Below are 23,045 nucleotides of genomic sequence, written 5' to 3'. Positions count from 1 at the left end.
TCAACCAATGAAAGCTTGCCTTCAGAAGTTGTAGGAGCTTCATCACTGAAAGCTTTCAAGAAGAGACTGGCCTGCCATTTGTCAGAAGTGGTGTAGGGTCTCCTGCTTGGGTAGGGGAGTGTTGGACTACTAGATGACCTATGATGTCCCTTCCAACTCCGTTAATCTGTTAATATATTGAGTGCCTGTAGAAAAAACGGCTATTCTTGAAAGGGTGGCGATTGATATTATTACATGTTTATATCTTTTTCATAAAATATAATACATATTGATAGAAGTAAGGTAAAAATTATAGACTTACACAAGTGTCATTAATTATATCAATTGTCTGTGTTGCTTTTGCAAACAAAGGACTTTATTATTTGGAGTGAAGTCCAAGTAAAACTGTCTGTTAAATTCAAAGTCAACTTAAAGGAGGTCCAGAGAACTGAGTCTCTAATGCCATTATAGTTGGATAAATTATCTGCTTGCAAATTTCATTTCAATGTTTAAATGAAGGGATGCTGAAAAATAAGACTAAGAACAATGCTGAGCTTTTTAAAACTTTATTATTTTATATCACGTCTGCTTAGCACTAAGATAAATAAATGTTATTTGTTTACAAACAGAAAACTCCATGGTACCAGAAATTAAAAATTAAGTGTTACAGTATTTCCTGTAGTGGTTAGGTTACTGTGTTCAATGAGTAGTTACTACAAAACACTAACTGGAGACATACACTGTCCATAACTAGTTAAGTGGGATGCTCCGTTTCTTCAGTGTACTTCAGAATATAAATATCTTCAATATGTAATGTATTACCAGTATATGTCAATCATAATATTCTAATGTTTTTGTGCTTCCTGAATTATTTCTCAATGGCTGTTGAATGCTGCAATTGTAACTGCTCATATCTACTCTCAACAGTCTTATCACTTGGTTAATTAGCAAAGAGGCAAAGGGAAAATCCTATTCAGATCAAACTTACATTTGGAAAAAACAAATCCATATTTTTTGTTTACAACAGATATATTAAGAACTGCTCAGTTTGCATTTGGAAATTTAAGGAACTAAGATCTGTAACTTAAGTAATCCGCATCAAACCATTCTTTTACAATAAACATTCTATTCATAGAAAAGTGAAACCTGTATATGGTCATTAACACCACTACACATCAAATGCAGACATACATAAAAGTTGGAAAAGGAAGAAGAAAAGAATTTCAGAGAAAAAAAAACATGATGAAGGATTAGGATATTAATTACATATTGGACTAAATTGGCAACTGAAATTTAACATCTACTTGGGCTTGTTTTGCTAGGGTCACTATTTCAGAAAGTTTCACCACCTGGAAGACAAAACAGAAATTACTATTAGATAATCTTTTTAGAAAAAGTTGAGGCAATACATACTTTATCCTACATGCAATATTAGTGAGTCTTTATTAATTGTAAGCCCACTTGATTTTCAATCAAAGTTATTGCCAAGCTGAAAAATAGCCTTAATCCCCCACCCCTTTTAGGGAGGTATCTAAACAGATTCAGTAAAGTAACTACATCAAAGAGATTGGCAAATTTGGACAGGTTAGGCCAATATGATGGCAATCTTTGATCAGTGGCTTCTCTGTGGTTTTCTGGAATGTGTATATAGTCATGAGATCTGTATCTTAAATTTAAGTTATATTTCTTGTAATCAGAGATGCTAGTTTCAACATCACTGTTCTTCCACTCTGTCCATATCATTTCTTCATCTTATCATGTCAGTTTTATCCAAACTGATTTTACTCTTTAGATACTTTCAGTTTCACACAAATCATCTTGAAAGTTGATTCTGTGGTTGGCTTTCTGAGCCCCCCCCCCCCACACGATGTTGATGTTCTAATCTGTAACTGGTGACAGGTCATGAGAGCGCTGAAACACAAGAGTGATGCTCCAGCACAGAGAATTAATATAGTGAACTTTATACAATTGATAAGATGAAGTAGTAAATATATACAAACTAAGCTTGAATTCATTTATACAAATTCTACAACAGTCTGAATTGCTTAAGTACCGGTATATGAAATTTTGTCCCTATACATGCCCCTATTAACAATCTATGTAACAACTGTTGAGAGTATCTGTGTGGTATATGGAAACTTTTTCACTCACCATTTTAGCTGCTTCATCCAAGTCATCACAAGCAAGTATTTTCAGACCACTGTCTGTTATTAAAGCTTTGGCATCATCAACTCGTGTACCTGCACAATTATATGGTTGTTTCAGGATTACAATATTACTTTTCTCAATTTCAATAATGAACAACATTCAGCTGCCACACCATTCCTTCCCACTGACTTTTCCCATGATTTACAGGTGAAACTCGAAAAATTAGAATATCGTACAAAGGTTCATTTAATTCAGCAATGCAACTTAAAAGGTGAAACTAATATATGAGATAAGACTCATTGCATGCAAAGCAAGATTGTTCAAGCTGTGATTTGTCATAATTGTGATGATTATGGCTTACAGCTCATGAAAACCCCAAATCCTCAATCTCAGAAAATTAGAATATTACCTGCAATCAATAAAACAAGGATTGTACATAGAACAATATCGTACCTCTGAAAAGTATAAGCATGCATATGTACTCAGTACTTGGGTTTCGGCCCCTTTTGCAGCAATTACTGCCTCAATGTGGCGTGGCATTGCTGAGGTGTTATGGAAGACCAGGATGCTTCAATAGCCGCATTCAGCTCTTCTGCATTGTTTGGTCTCATGTCTCTCATCTTTCTCTTGGCAATGCCCCATAGATTCTCTATGGGTTTCAGGTCAGGCGAGTTTGCTGGCCAATCAAACACAGTAATCACACGGTCATTGAACCAGGTTTTGGTGCTTTTGGCAATGTGGGCATGTGCCAAGTCCTGCTGGAAAATGAAGTCAGCATCCCCATAAAGCTCGTCTGCGGAAAGAAGCATGAAGTGCTCCAAAGTCTGCTGGTAGACGACTGAGTTGACCCTGGACTTAATGAAGCAAAGTGAACCAACACCAGCAGATGACATGGCTCTCCAAATCAACACAGACTGTGGAAACGTCACACTGGACTTCAAGCATTTTGCAGTGTGTGCCTCTTCATTCTTCCTCCATACTCTGGGTCCTTGGTTTCCAAATGTGATGCAAAAATTGCTCTCGTCAGAAAAGAGGACTTTGGACCACTGAGCAACAGACCAGGTCTGTTTTTCTTTAGCCCAGGTAAGATGCTTCTGACGTTGTTTGCTCAGGAGCGGCTTGACAAGAGGAATACGACATTTGAAACCCATGTCCAGGATCCGTCTGTGTGTGGTGGCTCTTGATGCACTGACTCCAGCCTCAGCTTGTGAAAGTCCCCAACACTTTTGAATGGCCTTTTCCTGACAATCCTCTCCAGGCTGCAGTCGTTCCTGCTGCTTGTATACCTTTTTCTTCCACACTTTTCCCTTCCACATAACTTTCTATTAATGTGCTATGATACAGCGCTTTGGGAACATCCAACTTCTTTTGCAATTACCTTTTGAGGCTTTCCCTCCTTATGGAGGGTGTCAATGATGGTTTTCTGCACAACTGTCAGGTCAGCAGTTTTTCCCATGATTGTGATTCTTACTGAACCAGACTGAGAGACCATTTAAAGGCTCAGGAACCCTTTGCAGGTGTTATGGCTTAATTAGCTGATTAGAGTGGGACACCTTGAGCCTAGAATATTGCATCTTTTCAAAATATTCTAATTTTCTGAGATTGTGGATTGGGGTTTTCATGAGCTGTAAGCCATAATCATCACAATTATGACAAATCATGACTTGAACTATCTTGCTTTGCAAGTAATGAGTCTATCTCATATATATTAGTTTCACCTTTTAAGTTGCATTACTGAAATAAATGAACTTTTGCACGATATTCTAATTTTTTGAGTTTCACCTGTATATATAGGTCTCTAAAGCTTTAGGAGTTGACTTTAATGTCAAATCTCTGTCAAGAATGCATTTCTGAATTAAACTGCTTTATTATCATTCCAGCCTAGTTTTTAGGTACAGGCCAATAACCAACAGCTTGATTGAGCACAATTGCCTGTCTACAAGGAGAAACAGACACAAACGTGAAGCGTGGAAAATTCCCAAAAGAACAGAATTTTCCACTGTTCTCAGTTCAATACTACCATATTTTTCGGAGCATAAGACACAACTTTTTCCCTCAAAAAAAGAGGCTGAAAATCTGGGTGCATCTTATACACTGAATACAGCATTTTTTGCCTCCTGAAACCCCGCCCCCTTCACCAATATGGCTGTGCATACCTTGTAGTAGGCTTTCAGAGAGCTCCTGGGGGCTGGGCAGAAATGAGCCAAAGAATGGGCCGGTTTTTTGCTCAATTTTGCACCTCCCAGCCACCAGGAGCACTCTATAAGCTTCCAAATGCCCTTTTTTGACAAAAAACCGGGCCCGTTTTCATGAAAAATGGGCCGTTTTTGGGAGGTTTGCAGAGTGCAAAAACTTAATTTGCCTCTTCAAAACCTTGGTGCGTCTTATACTCCGATGCGTCTTATACTCCGAAAAATATGGTAAGTGTGCACCTCCCCTCCACATGGACATAAATTAAATTTAAGTTATCTGAGAAAAACTGTAAGCATAACCAGATCTCACTTGGTAACTGCTCTTTACAAAGCAAGGATATTGGGAGAGGGTGGGTAACGGAGTGCAATACTATATGTGTTAGAGAGCTAAGCAATTGCTCTAGGTCCATGTAGCTTTTTAACATATGAATGTTATTATTTAAATAGGTATAAGGTTTTTTTTTACTGTCAATGGATGGATGAAAAAAGCAAAGAAGTCACTCACTAACACAGTTTTGGATTCACCTATGTTTGGAATGCTTACCTTGTAACCGTACAACAATAGGTATTTTTAGATCCAAATCTTTTACTGCCATAATTATGCCTTGGGCAATCACATCACACCGCATAATGCCACCAAAAATATTTACTAGAATAGCTTGAACCTATGTAAATAAGTAATACATGTCATCATATGCTGAAGAACTACTGAAAGTAAATATTCTTTAATATTTTCCAATTTATATGAAAACAATTGTTTTAATCAATTTATGGAACATAAGCATCTAATAGTCTGTAGACTATTCATACATCTGTCATTCACCCTGGTAGGAATGGGTTGATTTCTACATAATGGAATAGGCTTAAAAGATTCAAGTTTTTTAATAACTTTTTAAGTTATTATTTATTTGGATTCCTCCTCCTTAAAGCAAGGTTTAAACTCAATCCAGACTCAAGGAAATTGGGGAGGAGATCTTTTGCAAGTCTTTTATTCTGATAAGAGTAAATGTTACAATTACACAGGAAATGCTAATTCCATATTCACATTTAGACAGGCTTGCTTAAACAAATTTTAAAAAATCAAAGACCTAGCATACAATTATCAATCCAGGAAAGCTCAAGTAGAACCCAGACTAGCTCCATATACTTCTTGCAAAAAGAGGTTGGTACTTTATTATTACTTCTTCTCTGCTCTTAGAACTAGAAGTTTGTAAATATTAGTGACACATTTTCAATTTAAATAGCGAGCTCTGGCATATGCAGCAAATCAATAGTATAGGTAGGTTATCTAAATTGTACTTCTAGTAGAACTAGAAAAGGAAGAAAATAATGTTTGGTGCCAATAGTTAAAGCACGGATATAAATTTTCTTAGGAAAAATCTGCAGATATTCAAACTTAAAATTAAAAATAAACTAAGCATCAAATAGGCTGAGTTTGGAGATAAGGTAAGATTGGGAATTTAAAAGCATTTTAAAAGTTGGTTTGCCAAAAATAGGTAATACTGACAAAAGTTCTGTTGAAGAAGTTTTAAATTTTAATGAAATGCAGCAACCAGTGAAACATCAATTTGCCATTGTACTATTCTAGTTCTTTGTTTTTACTTATTCTTGGTCTCCTGGCTTCTAATAGAAATAGCAATAGCAGTTAGACTTATATACCGCTTCATAGGGCTTTCAGCCCTCTCTAAGCGGTTTACAGAGTCAGCATATTGCCCCCTAACAATCCGGGTCCTCATCTTATGTTTGCTGCTCAGAATCATGATTATGACTCATGGTTACAATATGTAAATTGATATACCAAATAAATGGACACAGGTATCCAATGCTCAAATATTTAATGTATTGGATAACTACCCTACGGCAACTAGTGTAGCAATAGTGGATTTCTAAAAACCATAAATTGAATGAATAGTAAATTCCTGGAGGGATAAAGTGGCCTATCTGTTCTCCAAAATATAATAAAAATTAAAATGTATAGTTTAATAAAGAAGCAAAGCAGGTGTCAAAATATAAAGGAAAAACTACTGATATAATATTTGTAGCCTATATTTCTACAGAAATATTTATGTTTTACATAATTGTGTGTATAAAGTGCCCCATCTTTCTGAATAGAAAAACAGATATAAATGGAAATATTGTTTAAAAGATTGAAAATCAGAATCCAGGAGGGCTGAGTAAAACTGAGTTGCTTATTGACTGCAATGCCAAAAAGCTCTTGGAGAAGTCCTCTCAAACTGTGATGATGAGTTAAAGTGGGGCTGCAGCAGAAAGAAAAATTTCAGTCAATTATGCTTCGCTTAGGCAAAGCAACAGATCATGCTATTCAAAAGGGTTCTTTTTAGCTGACAGAGATTCATGGGGCTAATCACAGCATGTTATGTGTATCTAGTTATGAGTTTATAGGACACTAGACAGCCCATGACCCCTAGGGTCATCCTTACAGATTTATTTCCTTACCAGATTCCTCAATACTTTCAAAGGTGACAGAATTTCTAATGTATACGGAGTTCTCAACTTACAACAGTTCATTTAGTGACTGTTCAAAGTTATAAAGGTATTGAAAAATGTGACTTACTGTCTGAGCATTTTTCACATTTATAACTATTGCAACATCCCCATTATCTCTACCCTGTTGACATTCCAGAAATTTTAAGAGATCTGGTTGTTCTCCCAGACTTTGGGGTAGGTTGGATGGGACCCCATTGTTAGATATGTTTGCTATATGTCACATGTGTTTGGCTATAGTAGTCTGGATTTGCAATGTTGTTTATCTCCCTTGTGTTTCTATTTTTTTGTAACATTTGCAGAGTCCCAGGGTCAGGTGATCCCCTTTTGCAACCTTCTGATAAGCCAAGTCAATAGGGAAGTAAGATTATCTTTAATAAGCATGTTACTAAATTATCAACTGCAGTGATTCACTTAACAACTGCAGCAAGGAAGTTTGTAAAATGGGGCAAAACTCACTAAGCAACAGACATTTTGGCTTCAATTGTGGTCGTACGTTGAGGACTACCTATTCTGTCTTCACTGGAAAAGCTGTGATACATTCAGAGATGTATCTGCCTGTAAAACAGTCCATGTTGAACTGTATAGCACAGTTAAACATTAGAACAGGCAATATTTTATGAATGTAATTTTAAAAAAATATTTTATAAGTTTAAAGTTTGCCAAATTTCAATACCATGAGTGTTATGGGTCCCAGATTTTGGAGAAATTCTGCAAGTTAGCCCATTGGAATAGCTTGATTTGAAAATATTTGTCCTACGATCACCATTTTATAGAATGGAAAAGAATATCAGAGTTGGAAGTGACTTTGGAGGTCTCTAGTCCAAGCCCCTGGTCAAACAGGAGAAACTATAACATTTCAGACTGGCTGTCCAGTCTCTTTTAAAAGACTCCAGGGATGGAGCACTCAAGCGGTTGAGCGATTCCACTGTTGATTGTTCTCACCATTAAACTTTGCCTGGTTAGAGGTTATGGAATCGAGAGTGTTAGTAGTATATAGATGATATGGAAGTATGGCCATCTATTTAGATTTAGAAAGAATTAGTAGGTAGCAGAGGCTACAACAAATTAATGAAAGCTTAAGCAGAGCTAGATTTAGTCAGTCATTGAATGGGAAGTTGCCAGGGAGCCAGATGTATATATTTTACTGTTACACTATAGAAATTTATAGATAAAAGAAATTTACTTGCTTTTAGCTAAAGGCCTTGGCAAAACAAGGACATAAACAACTTCAAAACTGGCTTTTTCACAGAGAGGATTTAATGCACAAGTGAAAATAGTGAACGTCTTACAAATATTCAGATTCAGATTTTAACAATTAACAAATAGTAACAAGATTTTTCTACACAAGATTATAAGTCTGTGCACACTTTTTAGTAGGCAGCATACTGAAAGCTTTTTGAGACTTGTTTCTGAATATGAGAATATAGTATGTGAGATTATACTATCTATAAATACTCAACAGGTGTTTTGACAGAAAAAAAGTCCTTGTTTATGATACACTAGCCTTTGGGTCCTCCAGCTCAGAAAAAGTTTGAAAGAAAAAACAATGAAATAAATCAAAGATTCTGTTCATACCTTTTTATCTGAAGTTATAAGCTTAAAGGCCTCAGTTACTTGTTGCACTGTAGCACCACCTCCGACATCAAGAAAATTTGCTGGAGTGCCTCCATGAAGTTTAATTATATCCATTGTAGCCATTGCCAGACCAGCTCCATTCACTAGAGTGAACGTGGGGTGGGCAGAGAAAGACAAAGGGTGAGGATAAAAAAGAATCACTACGATCCAGAGCATCCATGTTTTAAGCTTCCTACAGTGGATGAGCAAAACATACCCAGGCATCCAATGTTTCCATCTAATCCTATGTAATTGAGATCTGCCTTTGCTGCATCTCTGTCTCTCTTATCCTCCTGGGTCCAGTCCTGCAGGTCGAAGATTTTCTGCTGACGATAAGCCGAATTGCTATCAAAATTTATCTTTGCGTCCATACACATCACTTGGAAGACAAACAAATTGTGTTTAGACCCCTTAGCACTAAAACCTAAACTTCTCTCCTAGAAAATTATGTTCTGGAAGTTAGGTGTGATGTTACACTACTACCTTTCCCCCCTCACTAAATGCAGTTCTGCAAAATGACAGATAACTGCATTCTTTGTGATCTAATATGAGTCAGTGTAACATGTCTGCCTTCTACATTGCAGGTACTTGTTCTGAATTTTTGTTTTGTTTTTAACCTTTTATTTAAAAAAATACTGGTCAAGGTTGTGTCAAGATTCCAGCCACCCTCCTCTTTCTTTATCCCATAATACTCTGAGACCCAAGTAGGCTAACGTCTGACTGAATGACTGAATTCACAGAATCATGGAATTAGAAGGGCATTATTGCAGTAAATTCTTCTACTGCAGTAGAAGAACACTAAAGAAAGCCATCAATGCTTGAATTCAAATACATAGATCTAGAATCCATCCCTTTTGGAGACAGTCTGTTTCATCAACAAACAGTCTGTATCATCAGATTATTCTTCTAAGGTTTAGTCCAGTGATGAGAGTGGGGAACCAGGGCACCTCTAGAGGACATTAAACTCATTATCATTTTAATAAACATGGAATAAGGTGAGGGATTATTGTGAATCAGCAATGTTTGGCATTGAGATGCTTACCAATTATAAGAGGAGTTTTATCTAAATCCTTCCCTTTGCGGGGGGCATTGACTAAACCCACTGGCTCTACTTCCACTATTTGGAGCCAAGAAATTGGTTCCTTCATCTGTGGCAGCTTTCAGTATTTGAAGATGGCTGTCATGTCACCTCTTCATTGACCTTTCTCCAGACTAAACGTACCAACTTTCTTTATAGTATTTGGTCTCCAAGCACATCATCAATTTCATCACGCTTCTCTGGATACATTCCAGAGAATTTGCCAACATCCTTTTTAAACTGCAGTGCTTAAAACTAAACACAGAATTCCAGGTGAGCTCTGACCAAAGTAGAATAAAGTGATAAAGTGACCATTATTCCTTATGAATTGGGCACTATGCATCTTGCCAGTTTAGCTGCTGCATAATGCTAATACGAACTGATATGTATTTAGATTTGGTTTACAACTCTAGAATCTTTATGTATGCACCCATCCTTATTGTGCTGCAACTTCTCTGTTTCTTTATCTAAAACTGGTATAAAGTTAGTAAACACTACATTGCATCTCATTTGTCATTTCTTCCAAATAGATCAGACTCACTGAAGAGCATTCAGTACAAATACAATCAAACAATTATGACAGATAAATATCTCTATAAAATAGTACAACCTTCTCTATATTTTACTAATTTGTTAAAAAGAGTATAACAACCTTGCCAAAATCAAAATATATTACATCATAAGACTTCTATGATGTACAAAAAAGGAGGCAGCATTAATTTTGACATAAATTGCTTTTAAAGATTGCATGCTTATGATGAATGTTTTTAAAAAATGTGGCATAGTTTGCTGAAGAAACCATAGATTGAGGCATATACAATGCTAAGCCATCCTTACATTTAACTGCAGCTGCAGTAAATTGGTCCCAACACATTCTGGAATACTAATGATATATAGCATTTTACAAGAGTACCATTGTGGAGATTGAGTCGTAATATGGACATAAAGATTGCCCTTCCATCATACCATGATCTCGAGTACGTTTTATTGTTCATAATTTCCTTTTTAGTGAAACTAGAATTGGATACTGAAACAAGCTTTTATATGTCATCATACTATAGAAGTCCATGAGAAAGTACTTTACCAATCCCTGTTGAATCTTCAACCATTGGATTTATTTCTACCATAGTGGCATCAAATTTAATGAAAAGGTTGTATATCTTAATCATATTTTCAGCTGCTTCATCTACCAAATTAGCAGGAAATCCCATTTTCTGGGCTAGCTAAAAATAAAATAAAAGAGGAAGATAGTAAGAAACCAAATACTTTGTAAATATATTACAAATAAATATGCATAGCATACATCTGGGACACTCAACAATAAGTGTTATCTGTAGTGAGGGACCCTCTGTTCTGTGAGGACAGATGAACCATATTGCCAACATTCCTGTTACATTTCAAAAATTTTGGAAAAACCCTGATGAAAGCAATACATGTAAATCATGAAGACTTTCCTTCCGTAATTTGTGCTGCGATCCTCAGTGAACATTCAGTTATTCCTCTTGGGGAAACAAATAGAAATCCATTTGTAGTATAGTTTTGACTAAGCATTGTGTAACTAACAAACCAAACAAAGGTAAACTAATATTTTTGTTTTTGTTCCTAATTCAATTTCTTCTTTATTTTTAAATTTAAATTTTTATGAATTTTTAAAAAGTTTCAGAATGCATGGACATTTTCCATTAAAAATATATTGAGAGCCAGTGAATTATGACACTGATAAAACTGCTAATTAATGTACACAACATTGATGAACCGAAGACCTAGTTCTTATTGAACTTACAAAAATGATGTTGGCACTAAAACATTTAATATATTCTTGAAATTCCCATACTGCATCTCTGTCAAAGAACAGGATGTTATGCAACAAAGCCAACATGCAAAACAAAATATGCCATACATTGTATCAACATATTCTATTTAAGGACAAATTACAATAATCTATATTGCAGCTTCCTTCCCATAGAACATTTCCCTGGGCATCCATCCAATATATTTTTATCAGTTCAACAGGTTGCACCACTTATGTTATACACGTGCCGTCACTGAGCAAAAAGGGTCAGTTCATTACCCTGATGGCTTGTTCTTTTTTAATGCCTTCTACAATGTCAATTGGTTCCTTTGCGATTGCATCAGGATTCTCGGCAGCCACATCTTCAATATTGACACCACCCTGAGAACTGCCAATGAGAACAGGCCCCTAAAAAGAGGAAATGTGTTAGCAACTTAGTACTATGTTAGTACTGTTTAAAACCAGAAACCACATTCATACTCTGCTTAGGCTCTGGTTAGAACAAAGGCTTTTTAATAGGCTTCCAGAAAATAGAGCTATATATTAATGGTAACTAATTAGGGTGAATGCTTGTGACTGAATGGAAGACAAATCAGTAAAAGAAGTTTACTAATATGTAGCAAAATATTTTCACAGGGTAACTGTCTGTACTGGGCAGATTTTTGAGTATACTCGGCACTTGCCTGAAATGACCGTTCCATGGTTATGGCAAAATAGTACTCTCTTCTGGGATATCTGCGTTCACAAATAAATACTTGATTGCATATCCTGCCCTTTTCGCCTGTTTGTTTGGTATACAGCTTTTTCCCAATCATTTTTGAGGATATATCTTTTGCTTCTTCTGGACTAAAAAAAAACACCAAGTATTAAAGATAGAGGAAAGTAGAAATACTGTATTTTTTAAATATTGCATTCTGTTATTGACAGATGGAGAATGAGGCTGCTGGGACTACACATACACTTTAATTACTAGGTTCAGAGAATCTCTTAAAACCAGTTACCGTATTTTTCTGAATATAAGATGCACCTTTCCCCCCGAAAAAGAGGATGAAAATCTGGATTCATCTTATACACTGCATACAGCCTACTGAATTTTTGGCCTACTAAAACCCTGCCCCCTTTGCAAAAATGGACGTTCAGAGGATTTGGGATTTTTGCAAAGTGCTCCTGGAGGCTGGGGAGTGTAAAAATGAGCAAAAAATGGGCTGGTTTTGTTCATTTTTAGCCTCCCTCCCCAGCCCCCAGGAGCACACTACAAGCATCCCAAAGCTCAGCATGCCCTTTATGTTTGCAAAAAACGGCCCATGTTTGAGAAAAACACCTAAATGAGGTTTGCTCATTTTTGCCTCCCCCCCCAGCCCCCAGGAGCACTCTACAAGCCTCCCAAAGCTCTGCATGCCTTTTTTTTGTGTGTGCAAAAAAGGAGTCATGCAGAGGTTTGGGAGGCCCGCAGAGTGCAAAAACATTTTTTAAAAAATTACCTCTTCAAAATCATGGTGCGTCTTATACTCCAGTGTGTCTTATAGTTCGAAAAATAAAGGTACTTATAATCGCAAGTGGAAAGATTTGTTCAGGTTCCCCACAGGCATTATCTGGCCACTTGGATTCCAAATGTAGAACTACATAGATCATATCAGCATTGCTCTTCTCACAGTCAATTTTTCAAATAACAAACATGATTAGAATTCTGACATTAAAATAATTCAAGAAAACATCTAAATGTAGTAGATTTTTAAAATCTAAAATAGTATTCATTTATTGATTTAACTTACGAAAAAACTATTTTCACTCCTCCTTTAAGGCCACCTTCAAATGTTCCTTTTCCCCTGCCACCTGCTAAAACCTGTGCCTTTACAACAAGATCCTTTGTACCTAGAATAAAAAGGGACAAGACAAGAACTGTCTTAATTTAAATATTAAAAGTCGCATGACATCTTTTAATCTATAGCAATTGTACATCTAGTTTTGAAAATCAATGACAAAATAATGTATGCAAAGATAGAAACTATTCTCTGCATAATGAAGAAAAAAATGAAACCAACTTTTTATTATTGTAAAATATCCTTGGTGTCAAGCTAGAAAAATATAAAGCTCAAAAAATATTCCAATAAGATTATGAACTTGTTCCTCAAGATGTAACTTTGCTGTTTGCTTTTTAACTAAAACAGGTCAGAAGTGCACTAGCTGCTAGTGAAAGGAGATTACTATCACAAATGCTTTTGTAAACAGTCAGCTGAGACCAAATATTTCACTTCTAGATAAGCTTAAAGCAGCAGCATGGGGTTGTAGAATGTTTGAGCATTAAAAATGCTCAAAATAGTTTAGCACTTGTGGAACTAAAAAAAGTATTAACAAAAAGTTTGCTGCCTTTTCTTTTGACATCATTCCCAATTAAAAAAATAATTAGGGTTCACATTTGTTTTAGTATGCTTAATCATGATATGTAGCAAAATAAAATCCCTACTGCCTGAATGAATCAAACAACTTTTAGTCAATCTCTTTCAACCCAACTCACTTCACAGGATTGGTGCTGTGGGGAAAACAGCAGGAAGGAGTATTGGGTATGCCTTGAGTTATATATACAAAGGTAGGATAAACATTTAATAATAAACAGCCACTATCAACACTTGTATCAACTGTAAAGAACCTCAATCATAAAGATTGTTGTGCAGAGACAGCTTCTATCATAAAGCTGCACTACTGGATTTTTTTTAATTAGGTGATTTTTAATATTAATATTTTTAATTTTAGGTGATTTAATAATTTTAATTAGGTTAATATAACATTTTGGTAGCATTTATCTGTTAATACGAATTAATTCCAACCTGAAGACCTGTATTATTAAAATTTACAGTAGCTTCTTCCCAACATCTACTAGAATAGCTAAGGATAGACTCTGGAATGGAGGTTAAAATAAACACACATGTTTAAAATGGCCCAAATCTCATGATTTTGGTATTTTCCTTTGAAGAATGAAAACGTGGTGCTGCATGAACCTATACATTTTATTGTATATAAAATTATAATTTAGTCATTTACCTATTTTTTTTGCAATGTTGTAAGCTTCGTCTGGTGTCTGTGCAACCAATCCATATGGAACAGAAATGCCAGCATCTTTCAGTAATTCCATACTCAAGTACTCGTGCAGTGATAAATTCCTTCGTTGCTGAACTTGAAATACCCGTCTATTAAATAAAACTGGATTTCCGCCTATAACCTGTAGAAATTAGAACACAGCTTTCAATTGAACAAAAGTTTTAATTAATCCGTTAGCCTTATTCTTTCAAATAAGCAGCCTGACATTTGCAGAAGTATATATGGAACAAAAACCTCTGGCTCATAGAAATTCACAGGCTGAGATGGAAGCTCTGTTTCCCCAAATATAACATTTCCAATACTGAATGGTCCATATAAAAAACCTATGATTACAAACTATCATGTGATTAAATACTTTTAAGAAAGGGTCAGGTCATGTGTTGGACTTTGATCTTTGGGTCTTTAAAATTTGGAGATTTTTTGTTCTGTTCCAGTTTTCATAATGCTTTTTATCACTTCCTGTTGTTCCTATAGAGCAGACTGTTGGATATAAGTCTTGTGGTCTTCTTTTGAGTAGAATAGCTGGGGGTCAAAGGAAAAAAAGCTTGCTTGAACTCTCAATGTGCAATTAAAAGACGGTAAGTTCAACTAGCCCTCACAAAAGCAATATTCTTTTGCAATAGATATTGCCACAGCATTTTAAATTGGCTTTACATTGTATCTCACTGGATTTGAATCAGGTTTAACTGAGCTGCTAACCAGAGTGGTTTAGCTTATACCGTTCGGTTTCTATACCACAGGACCATTTTTGAAGTAGATTGACATGCACCAACGATTAACTGCAATAACATTGTTCCCTATTTTTCTTATCAACCAGAGCACTGGCATAATTACTGATTAGGCAATTATAAACATTTTTAAGATCTCCTAAAATCCAACTGTATGCCTTTTTACAAAGACCATTCTAACTATCCCCAGAGAAGTCAGATTTAATTCAGTTTAATTCAGATGGTAGGGATCTCTGGCAGTTTGCTGACAAAATTTTAAAAAGCTTACAGAACCATTTGAAATATCTACTATAAGTTGAGTTAATTTCCTAGGATGCCTAGCTAAGATAGCAAAGTGACAAAATATAGAAACTACCTGAACATCTAGGAACCAAGATTGAGATGGCTTTCCTAATGGCAGAGATTCCCAAACCTGGAGAGTTAAGACTAAAAGAAACTTAACTCCCATTGAACATCCACGTAGACCCTTTCTAGAAGTATCAAAAGTTAAAGTATTTAATAGGTAATTATCAGTCCTAGCCCAAGAAAGATATAACACAATCCAGCCACAGTTCAGTTCTTTATTTTTTTACAACTTGTAGACAGAACCTTGTCAGACAAAACTTAACCAACAGGAGTTTCTAGGAAGTGGCTAGCCTATAAATCTCTTCCTCTTCTCATGATCCAGGTAGGGATTGTGCCATGTCTTGTTTTAGCCTGCTTTTTCCTTCCTGGGAAACTAGTGTTACTATGTTCCATCACTGTAAGACTTTAGGCAAAACACATCTTGAATGTAGTAGAGAGATTACATTAACCATCTGCTTCATTGCAACATCCACTGATAAATTGTATAACTAATTTGGAATATCATTACAGGGAATTCTTGATTTATGACCACAACTGGGATTGGAATTGTGGTCCTTGAGTGGTCATTAAATGAGACATTCATGTGACTGCTTTGCTCAGCAATTGCAATCCTTGTATCCTTGCATACAGCCTTGTATGGCTGTAAGTTTCGCCAATCTCCCAGGCCATTAAATAGATGGAACAAAACCCAAGAAAAGCTGAAATCCTCCTGGCAGCAGCCTATTTTGTCTCCAATTGTCCTGCAGCCCAGCTCCCTTCCATGCATAGAGGGGAAATCCTTCATGAAGCTGCAGGAGTGGAGCTGAAATCTTTGAGATTTCAATTCTGTTCTGGCAGCCTGCCGAAGAATTTCCCCTTGCCTTCATGCACATCTGGCCACTATAAAACATTACTGTGTAATTACCCCCCTGCATGGTGACATGTCCACAATTTGGGAAGCCAGCAGGGAAGGTTACAAGTGGAGGAGACTTCCCCCATAGCCTTGCAGAAATAGAAGCACCTAACGCCACCCCTTCAGTACATCTAACAGCTCTTAATGATGCTCTCTAGATGACAAAAGGGGAAAGGGAAACACATCCAGCAGATAATGGGAAGCTGGAAGCCAGTCAGGAAACAAATTGTTTAGCAGATTAGAAATGTGTTGTTTCTCCACAGTATTCTCCACATAATGGAGAACACGTTATTCCCCACATTATTACCACCATCTCATTCAAGTATAAACTCTTATGTTATCACCCCAGTCTCAATTTGTGTAGCAATCTTCATTTATTCTGTTTTTTAAACAATTCAAAAGCAGGGATTCATTTGAATTAAAATATAAGCAGTTTAATACAACCACATTTAAAAAATGACTACTTAAAAAAATCTCTGAGAGCAAACCACCATTTCTTAATTTTCTGTGTCTATTTTATAATAATATTGTTAAAAAAGAGTCAGTTTGGTGTAGTGATAAAGGCATCAGGACTAGAAACAAGGAGACTGAATGTTCTAGTCCCACTTTAGGATGAAGACAGCTGGGTGACCTTGGGCCAGCCCTTCTATCTCAGCTCTAGGAAGAAGATAAGGACAAGTTACTTCTGAAATCTTGCCAAGAAAACTACAGGTTGTCAGGGTAGTTGCTAGGAAACAAAACTGATCTGAAGGAACTCACCTCCCAATACTATCCAAACAAAAACACTCAGCATCTGCATATAAACAAAGGTCAGGATAAAGACACACATACACCATACACCCTAAATCTCAAATGCCTATTGCTCAACTTAACTAAGCAGAGCAAATGCCATAATGGAGGACATTCTTGATATAAATTCTGTAAATGAATTCCTAATGTATGCTGTACCCTCAAGATGGCATAAGACTAAGATTAGTTGATAAAGGAATATCAAATCATGGTACAAGTATTATATCCAATAGCCAGACTCTATAGGGAGTTTTGTTTGTCAGAATAAGTATGCTTAATCTGTCTAAGTAGCAAAATGACAGCTCCTTCAGAACAAATGTAATATTTTTAAATTGTAATAGCAAGGATAGCACGTTGCAATAATCAAATCTAAAAGTAGTTCAGAACAACCCATATCCAGGAATAACTGTAACCGGAAAAAGACACTCTTTGTCCTGGAAGCCAATGATGGTTATGGTATAAGCATAGCTCCAGGTTATATAACTACTCTCTCTTGTCCAAAACAGGTAAATTCCCAAACTAGACAACTATGTTGCTTATTGAGATATAACCTCAACATACTGGGTTTTAACAAGCCTACCATTTTCTCAAGATATTAATCCATAGCACAGTTTATCATAATATTAAAAAAGAGAATGAGATATTTAGAATAGTTTTAATTTCATCTGATGATTGCCCCTGAAAGTTGCATAAAGATTTCAAACAACATTTGTAACAGTATAAAATCCATAAAAACTTGACTTTCACACGACCACTGTATAAATGTAATGAGACCAATGTAAAAAAACAACAACCCTGATTTCCAATACAAAAAGCTGGTCTGGAATAATATTATGGTTAACAGTATCAAAAAACACTGAGAGGTCAAGAAAACCCAACTAGGTTGCATTCCTAATACTTCTCTCCCTATATAGCTCATCCAATAGGTCAGTGTTTTTCAACCTTTTTTGTGCAAAGGCACACTTTTTTCATGAAAAAAATCACGAGGCACACCACCATTAGAAAATGTTAAAAAATTTTAACTCTGTGCCTATATTGACTATATATAAAGTGTTTTTCCCACGGCACACCTTACACTATGTCACTGCACACTAGTGTGCCGCGGCACAGTGGTTGAAAAACACTGCAATAGGTTTCACAACCAAGACTTGAAACTAGATCAAAACAAAACTATAATCTGCTTCTTCCAAGAGCATCTGCAGTTATGTAGCTACCACCTTCTAAATTCCCTTCACCTGAAAGGAGAACTATTTTTTTTATTTATACACCCCTTATATTCAGCAACTTTTCATTCTTTAAGGATGAAGTTACCGTTCAACCTGTTCAGCTAATCTTCTGAAACTTGATTAACTCAGCTGTGATGTGTAGAAGTTGAGTTGAGATACAGTCTAACACAAGTTTCTTGTCCATATTCTCAGGTCAAAAGAACGTAACAGAGAAGTCCAAATCTTAGATGTACATAAAAATATGTTCTAGCCCGATTGAAGAATTGGCAGAACAGAACATGAAAGTTGTCTGGCTAACTTACCTGGTGATTTATACTGCTAACAAGTTCAAACAGGTGCCATTAATACAGGTAATGAGTGGAGGACAGAGGAGCCTCTTAAAGAAGAAGTTACATGTCTGTGAGAGCCAGAAATCTTGTTTGTAGGTGACCAAATACTTATTTTCCACCATAATTAGCAAAAAAATTCTTTCCAAGTCAGACAATGTGATTGTCCGGATTTGTTTTCTCATTTTGTCACTCATAGTTGAGGTCTACCTATGATGTCAATTACAGGCCTCTCTCATCTTTTTAAGTGGGAGAACTTGCACAATTGGTGGCTGACTAAATACTTTTTTGCCCCACTGTATGTCTGATAAACAAACCTTTACATTATAAATCAACCTGCATCAATGATGCCAACCCTTTTTAAAGTGCAGAACAGCCATTCAATAATGTATAATCAGTTGGCTGACAGTAAAAGGTTGGTTTGCCATTAGAAATTGAATTGACTCACTGCTGTTCCATCTTGCCAAAAACTCTGTCCCACATGTGTTGCTCTGAGCTGAATCATTGAGAGGGAGAGAGAATTATCTTTGGCTTTTCAAAGACTTCAATTATTTCTTTTTTCATTTTTTTCCTAGTAGAAAACATGCAAGCAAATAGAGCTGAGCAATTAGAGCTTAGCAGGGACAAGTAAAGATGTATGAATGGAACAGTTTTCAATACAACAGCTGAAATCATAAACTGATCTTCTTCTCTTGGCCTGGCAATGGAGCTTAAGGACAGATCCTAAGAATATTCCAGGTCACACTCTTGTTCAAGCTGACAGCAATGAGAACACATTGAGTATGACCTTTTTCCCTGTCTTCCTCCTGGAAAACCCCTTCTCTTTCAAAAGGTGCATTGTCTTTCCTCTACATAGCCATCTATCCTAAGTGCTCATATATAAGAAACATAGAACCTTCCTAAAGTGCTCTCAAACTTTTATTAGGCTAGTTTTAAAGGACAGTGTTCATCTCTAGTAACTTGTTTTGCATTATTTCTCTGAGAATAGTTAAATCAGTCTTAAGTAAATTAAATGTACATTCATTCTCTAAATTAAAGGTTTGGATAGCAAATACCATTCAAATATTTTTCATGGGTATGTATTATAATGCATGTATTAAATTTGCATCCTTCCTCTCTGCCTGGAGGTCAAATAGGATGCAAAAAATTACAGTATTCTCATCTGCATTGTCCCCACAACAACAGTCTTATGGGACGGGCTGAGAGACAATGACTTGCCCCAAAGCTTTCACTGTGCTTCAATGGCTGGATGTGAATCTGGTTCTTCCCATTCTTGTCCAACAGGTTAGCAAATACTTTGTAAATATTTTTCCCCTGCAAGCAATCATAAACTGCTCCACATAGAATAAATTGTCCTATTTTCAGCATTGTCAGATATAATACATCTGCAACTCGGAAATAAGAAAAAAAGGAGACATTTTTGCCAAATGGAGGTAAACCATTAAACTAGTTAATAAAGATCAGGCAAAAAACAAGATAAAAACATTTCCTTGGCAATGAAGCTAATGAAAATGCACAAGCCATGCATATGAAGAAAACTCTTAGCATATGGAAAGGACAAGCAGAAAATTGAAGATACTTGGTTCTATGCAAGAAATATTTTGTTGGGGAAGCTATAATACTTTATTCAATTTGTACATCTACATTTATGGTCTGTCAGAGACTGCAAAAAACTCTAATTTTTCTGGCCTTTGTTTTGTCTGACTGTTGCTGCTTTGGTGCTGTAGGCATTCAATTCCTTAACTTGGTAATTACAATAACTTCTAATTTTGCATAGTAGAATAGTATGTACTGTTTACTGAAATTTTAAAATATTTTTGCATACTCAAATTATTTACTTAAAAAATTACATGGCTATTTTATAAATGATAATCCTAGGCAATTCAAAATAGTAATCTAAGCTCATAAAATCCCCAAAGAACTATACTTCTCATGACAGCATCACAAATTTCCACCAACTCTCCGTTTGCTGGGTTCACTTCCATCTCAGTCTAATCAAGTGAACAGCTAAGTCTTCACAACTCTTGAGAGGCTAATAGAGGGGGTCTTTGAATCTTAGGGGGCAAAGGATTGGGGCAGCCTCAGAAAAGTTGTGTTTACCAGATGACACCATTTAACAAAAAAACACTGGTGGGATGAGCAAATTTCCTCAGAGAGATGCTATTCTGTAGAATATGGCCTCATGTCATTCAGAGCTTTAACCTGCAGCTTGAATTGCATCTGGAAATGAACTGGAAGCTAATGCAGTTCATGCAACTGTGGTGTGACATGAGCATATAATGAAATATGGTCTTCAATAGCAGCCACATGTAGAGCATGTCACAGTAATCTACAGAGTGGTGACAATAAATAACTATGGCTAGGAGCAGTGTGAAAGATTGTAAGCAAATCCCCCCTTAGCCACAGCTGCCCCTGCTCCTACTCTTGTTCAGTATTTTCCTTATGAAAGATTTGTTGTTGCTAACATTAGATACTGATACTTAGGTACTTGTTTGTGATCTCATGAATACTGGATGTCAACCTCTGTTTTGTTGCTTGCTTTTCGGCTGCCATTGAAAGGGGGGGGCATGGTATTTGGGTGTGGGAAATATTCTGTACAGGAGAGACTGTAAGAAGGGAGTTGTTCTCACCATCTACTGCACATGTGGCGGGGAGAGGAGTTTCCCGCCAAGGCCAACTGTCCAGCATAGCAACCTGATGGTGGTTTTTGAAGATGTCTCCCACATGACACCTGTGGAGTAATTGGGTTGGACTATGGGCTGGGGTTATCAAGGGGAGGGGAATGGGTCATACATTGATATCTATGCTTGCGCGCGCTTTTATCTCAGATCCAGCTTTGCTTAGATTCTATTTACTTATAACCAGTAAAAGTACTCTTAATTCTGCAAAATGGAGTTGAGTGGTTTCTTTCTTGGTTATTAAGTGAAGCAGCCCTGAGATTAAGCTGGATCTGAGAACTGGATCCATCCCTAGGAACAATAAGTGTTGTATTTTCTCCATTTGTACAGTATCTGCCTTATTGCTGATTAACAGAGGCCAAAATCTTTAGCAAGAATTTGGCAGCTCTTTCCAGCCTCCTGAACATCAACTTGAAGACTGCCTGCATCTCTTTTGACTGAGGCAAGATTCAGTTCTACAAACATATGAAGAGCAGATTCCAGTGATGACAATGTTTGTTTTATAGGGAAGGATCCCTTAAATTCCTATTGCCTCACTCACTGAAACTTGATTCAATGTATCTCTAAGATAGATGATTATCCTAAGGTTTCACATATCTTTTCCAACAAAAACAGTGAATGCTGGCTTAGCATGTTCAATAAAGACACAGTACACTGTTGCAAGAATCTCTACTAACAGGATGAAGCTCTAAACACACTGTGAGTCACAATATTGCAGGGATATGAAAAGGCACCAATTTCATCTCAGGACTGTATACCTAAAAAAATACCTAAGTGAAAATTCCACACACACACTATCAATACACAATGGCAATCAACAGCACCCGATAATATTCTCCCACAAGTGCAGAAAAGGCTGCAGTTATCAATGTCTTATTTCTTCTTTCTAAAAAAACATGGAATTTCAATGCTCACACAATCCTTTACTGTAGCTGTTCCACTTGTAATTGAGCAAAACCTGTACCCAAAATACGTAAAGGCAACCCTTAATAATATACCTTGGTTTTCCCTTTATGATGCCAGAAGCATACTGAAAGAGTACACTGGTCATGATCTTTCTGAATGACCTTGCTTTAGCCAAGTGATCACAACTCTCCTCCCTATCCTTCAAACTGAGATTCAGTTTGGACTTTCCTTGGCAGGTTCCCCAATACTATTCCGGCCAGCCCTCTCTGCTTTCATCTGCATCCACTCTTCGTCCCAACCCCTGAAAGGTGCTGAAATAAGCCAGGTAGCTGCCAGAGACACCTGAAGAGGAGCGGGTGAGAGTGGGAAGAATGGCCGGGCAGTTGCCCTCCATCTGTGCCCTTTCCCTGTAAAGCAAGGAGGCAAGGCGGGGCGGAAGGAGGCAGCCGATCCCCTTCGGGGCACCTCGGGTCAGTGTTTGCCTCTTGCAGCTGAACTCCCAAGAAGCTGCGGCGGGCGGGAAAGACGTCCCCATGCCCCTTCCCTGCCAGGGTTCACCTGCGCGCTCGTTCACCTTGGCAGCCGCGTTCAAAGTCGCGTGGCCGCCGCCACCTTGACACCCGCTCAGCTGCCGGGCGGCCGCGGTAACTACCCGCGTACAGATCATGGAGGCGGCCATGATCGACCTCCTTCATGCGGGCCCCCGCCGGTCCCGAGAACAGTACCGCCCGCCCGGCGCCTGCGCAGA

General features: G+C 37.0%; 1 protein-coding gene across 2 annotated transcripts; it reads right to left on the bottom strand.

Moving 5' to 3' along the window:
- Positions 1–529: 529 nt before the first annotated feature.
- On the bottom strand, positions 530–23,044 carry SUCLA2 (succinate-CoA ligase ADP-forming subunit beta). Of its 2 annotated transcripts, none has more exons than XM_032213526.1 (11): positions 22,872–23,044; positions 14,351–14,528; positions 13,084–13,183; positions 11,995–12,157; positions 11,591–11,719; positions 10,604–10,742; positions 8,659–8,820; positions 8,403–8,545; positions 4,864–4,984; positions 2,131–2,219; positions 530–1,328 (listed from the first exon to the last, which is right to left on the bottom strand). In XM_032213526.1, the coding sequence occupies exons 1-11, from the start codon at positions 22,974–22,976 to the stop codon at positions 1,254–1,256; spliced, it is 1,404 nt and encodes a 467-aa protein (XP_032069417.1). In that variant the 5' UTR covers positions 22,977–23,044; the 3' UTR covers positions 530–1,253. The 2 variants fall into 2 exon arrangements, with proteins under 2 accessions (XP_032069417.1, XP_032069418.1); XM_032213527.1 differs by having other exon boundaries at positions 22,856–22,922.
- Between the last annotated feature and the right edge of the window lies 1 nt (position 23,045).

Source organism: Thamnophis elegans, chromosome 3, assembly GCF_009769535.1.
Source record: "Thamnophis elegans isolate rThaEle1 chromosome 3, rThaEle1.pri, whole genome shotgun sequence".
Taxonomy (NCBI): Eukaryota; Metazoa; Chordata; class Lepidosauria; order Squamata; family Colubridae; genus Thamnophis; species Thamnophis elegans.
The sequence above is the reverse complement of the archived record's forward strand: the minus strand, read 5'-3'. Positions and strand labels throughout refer to the sequence as shown.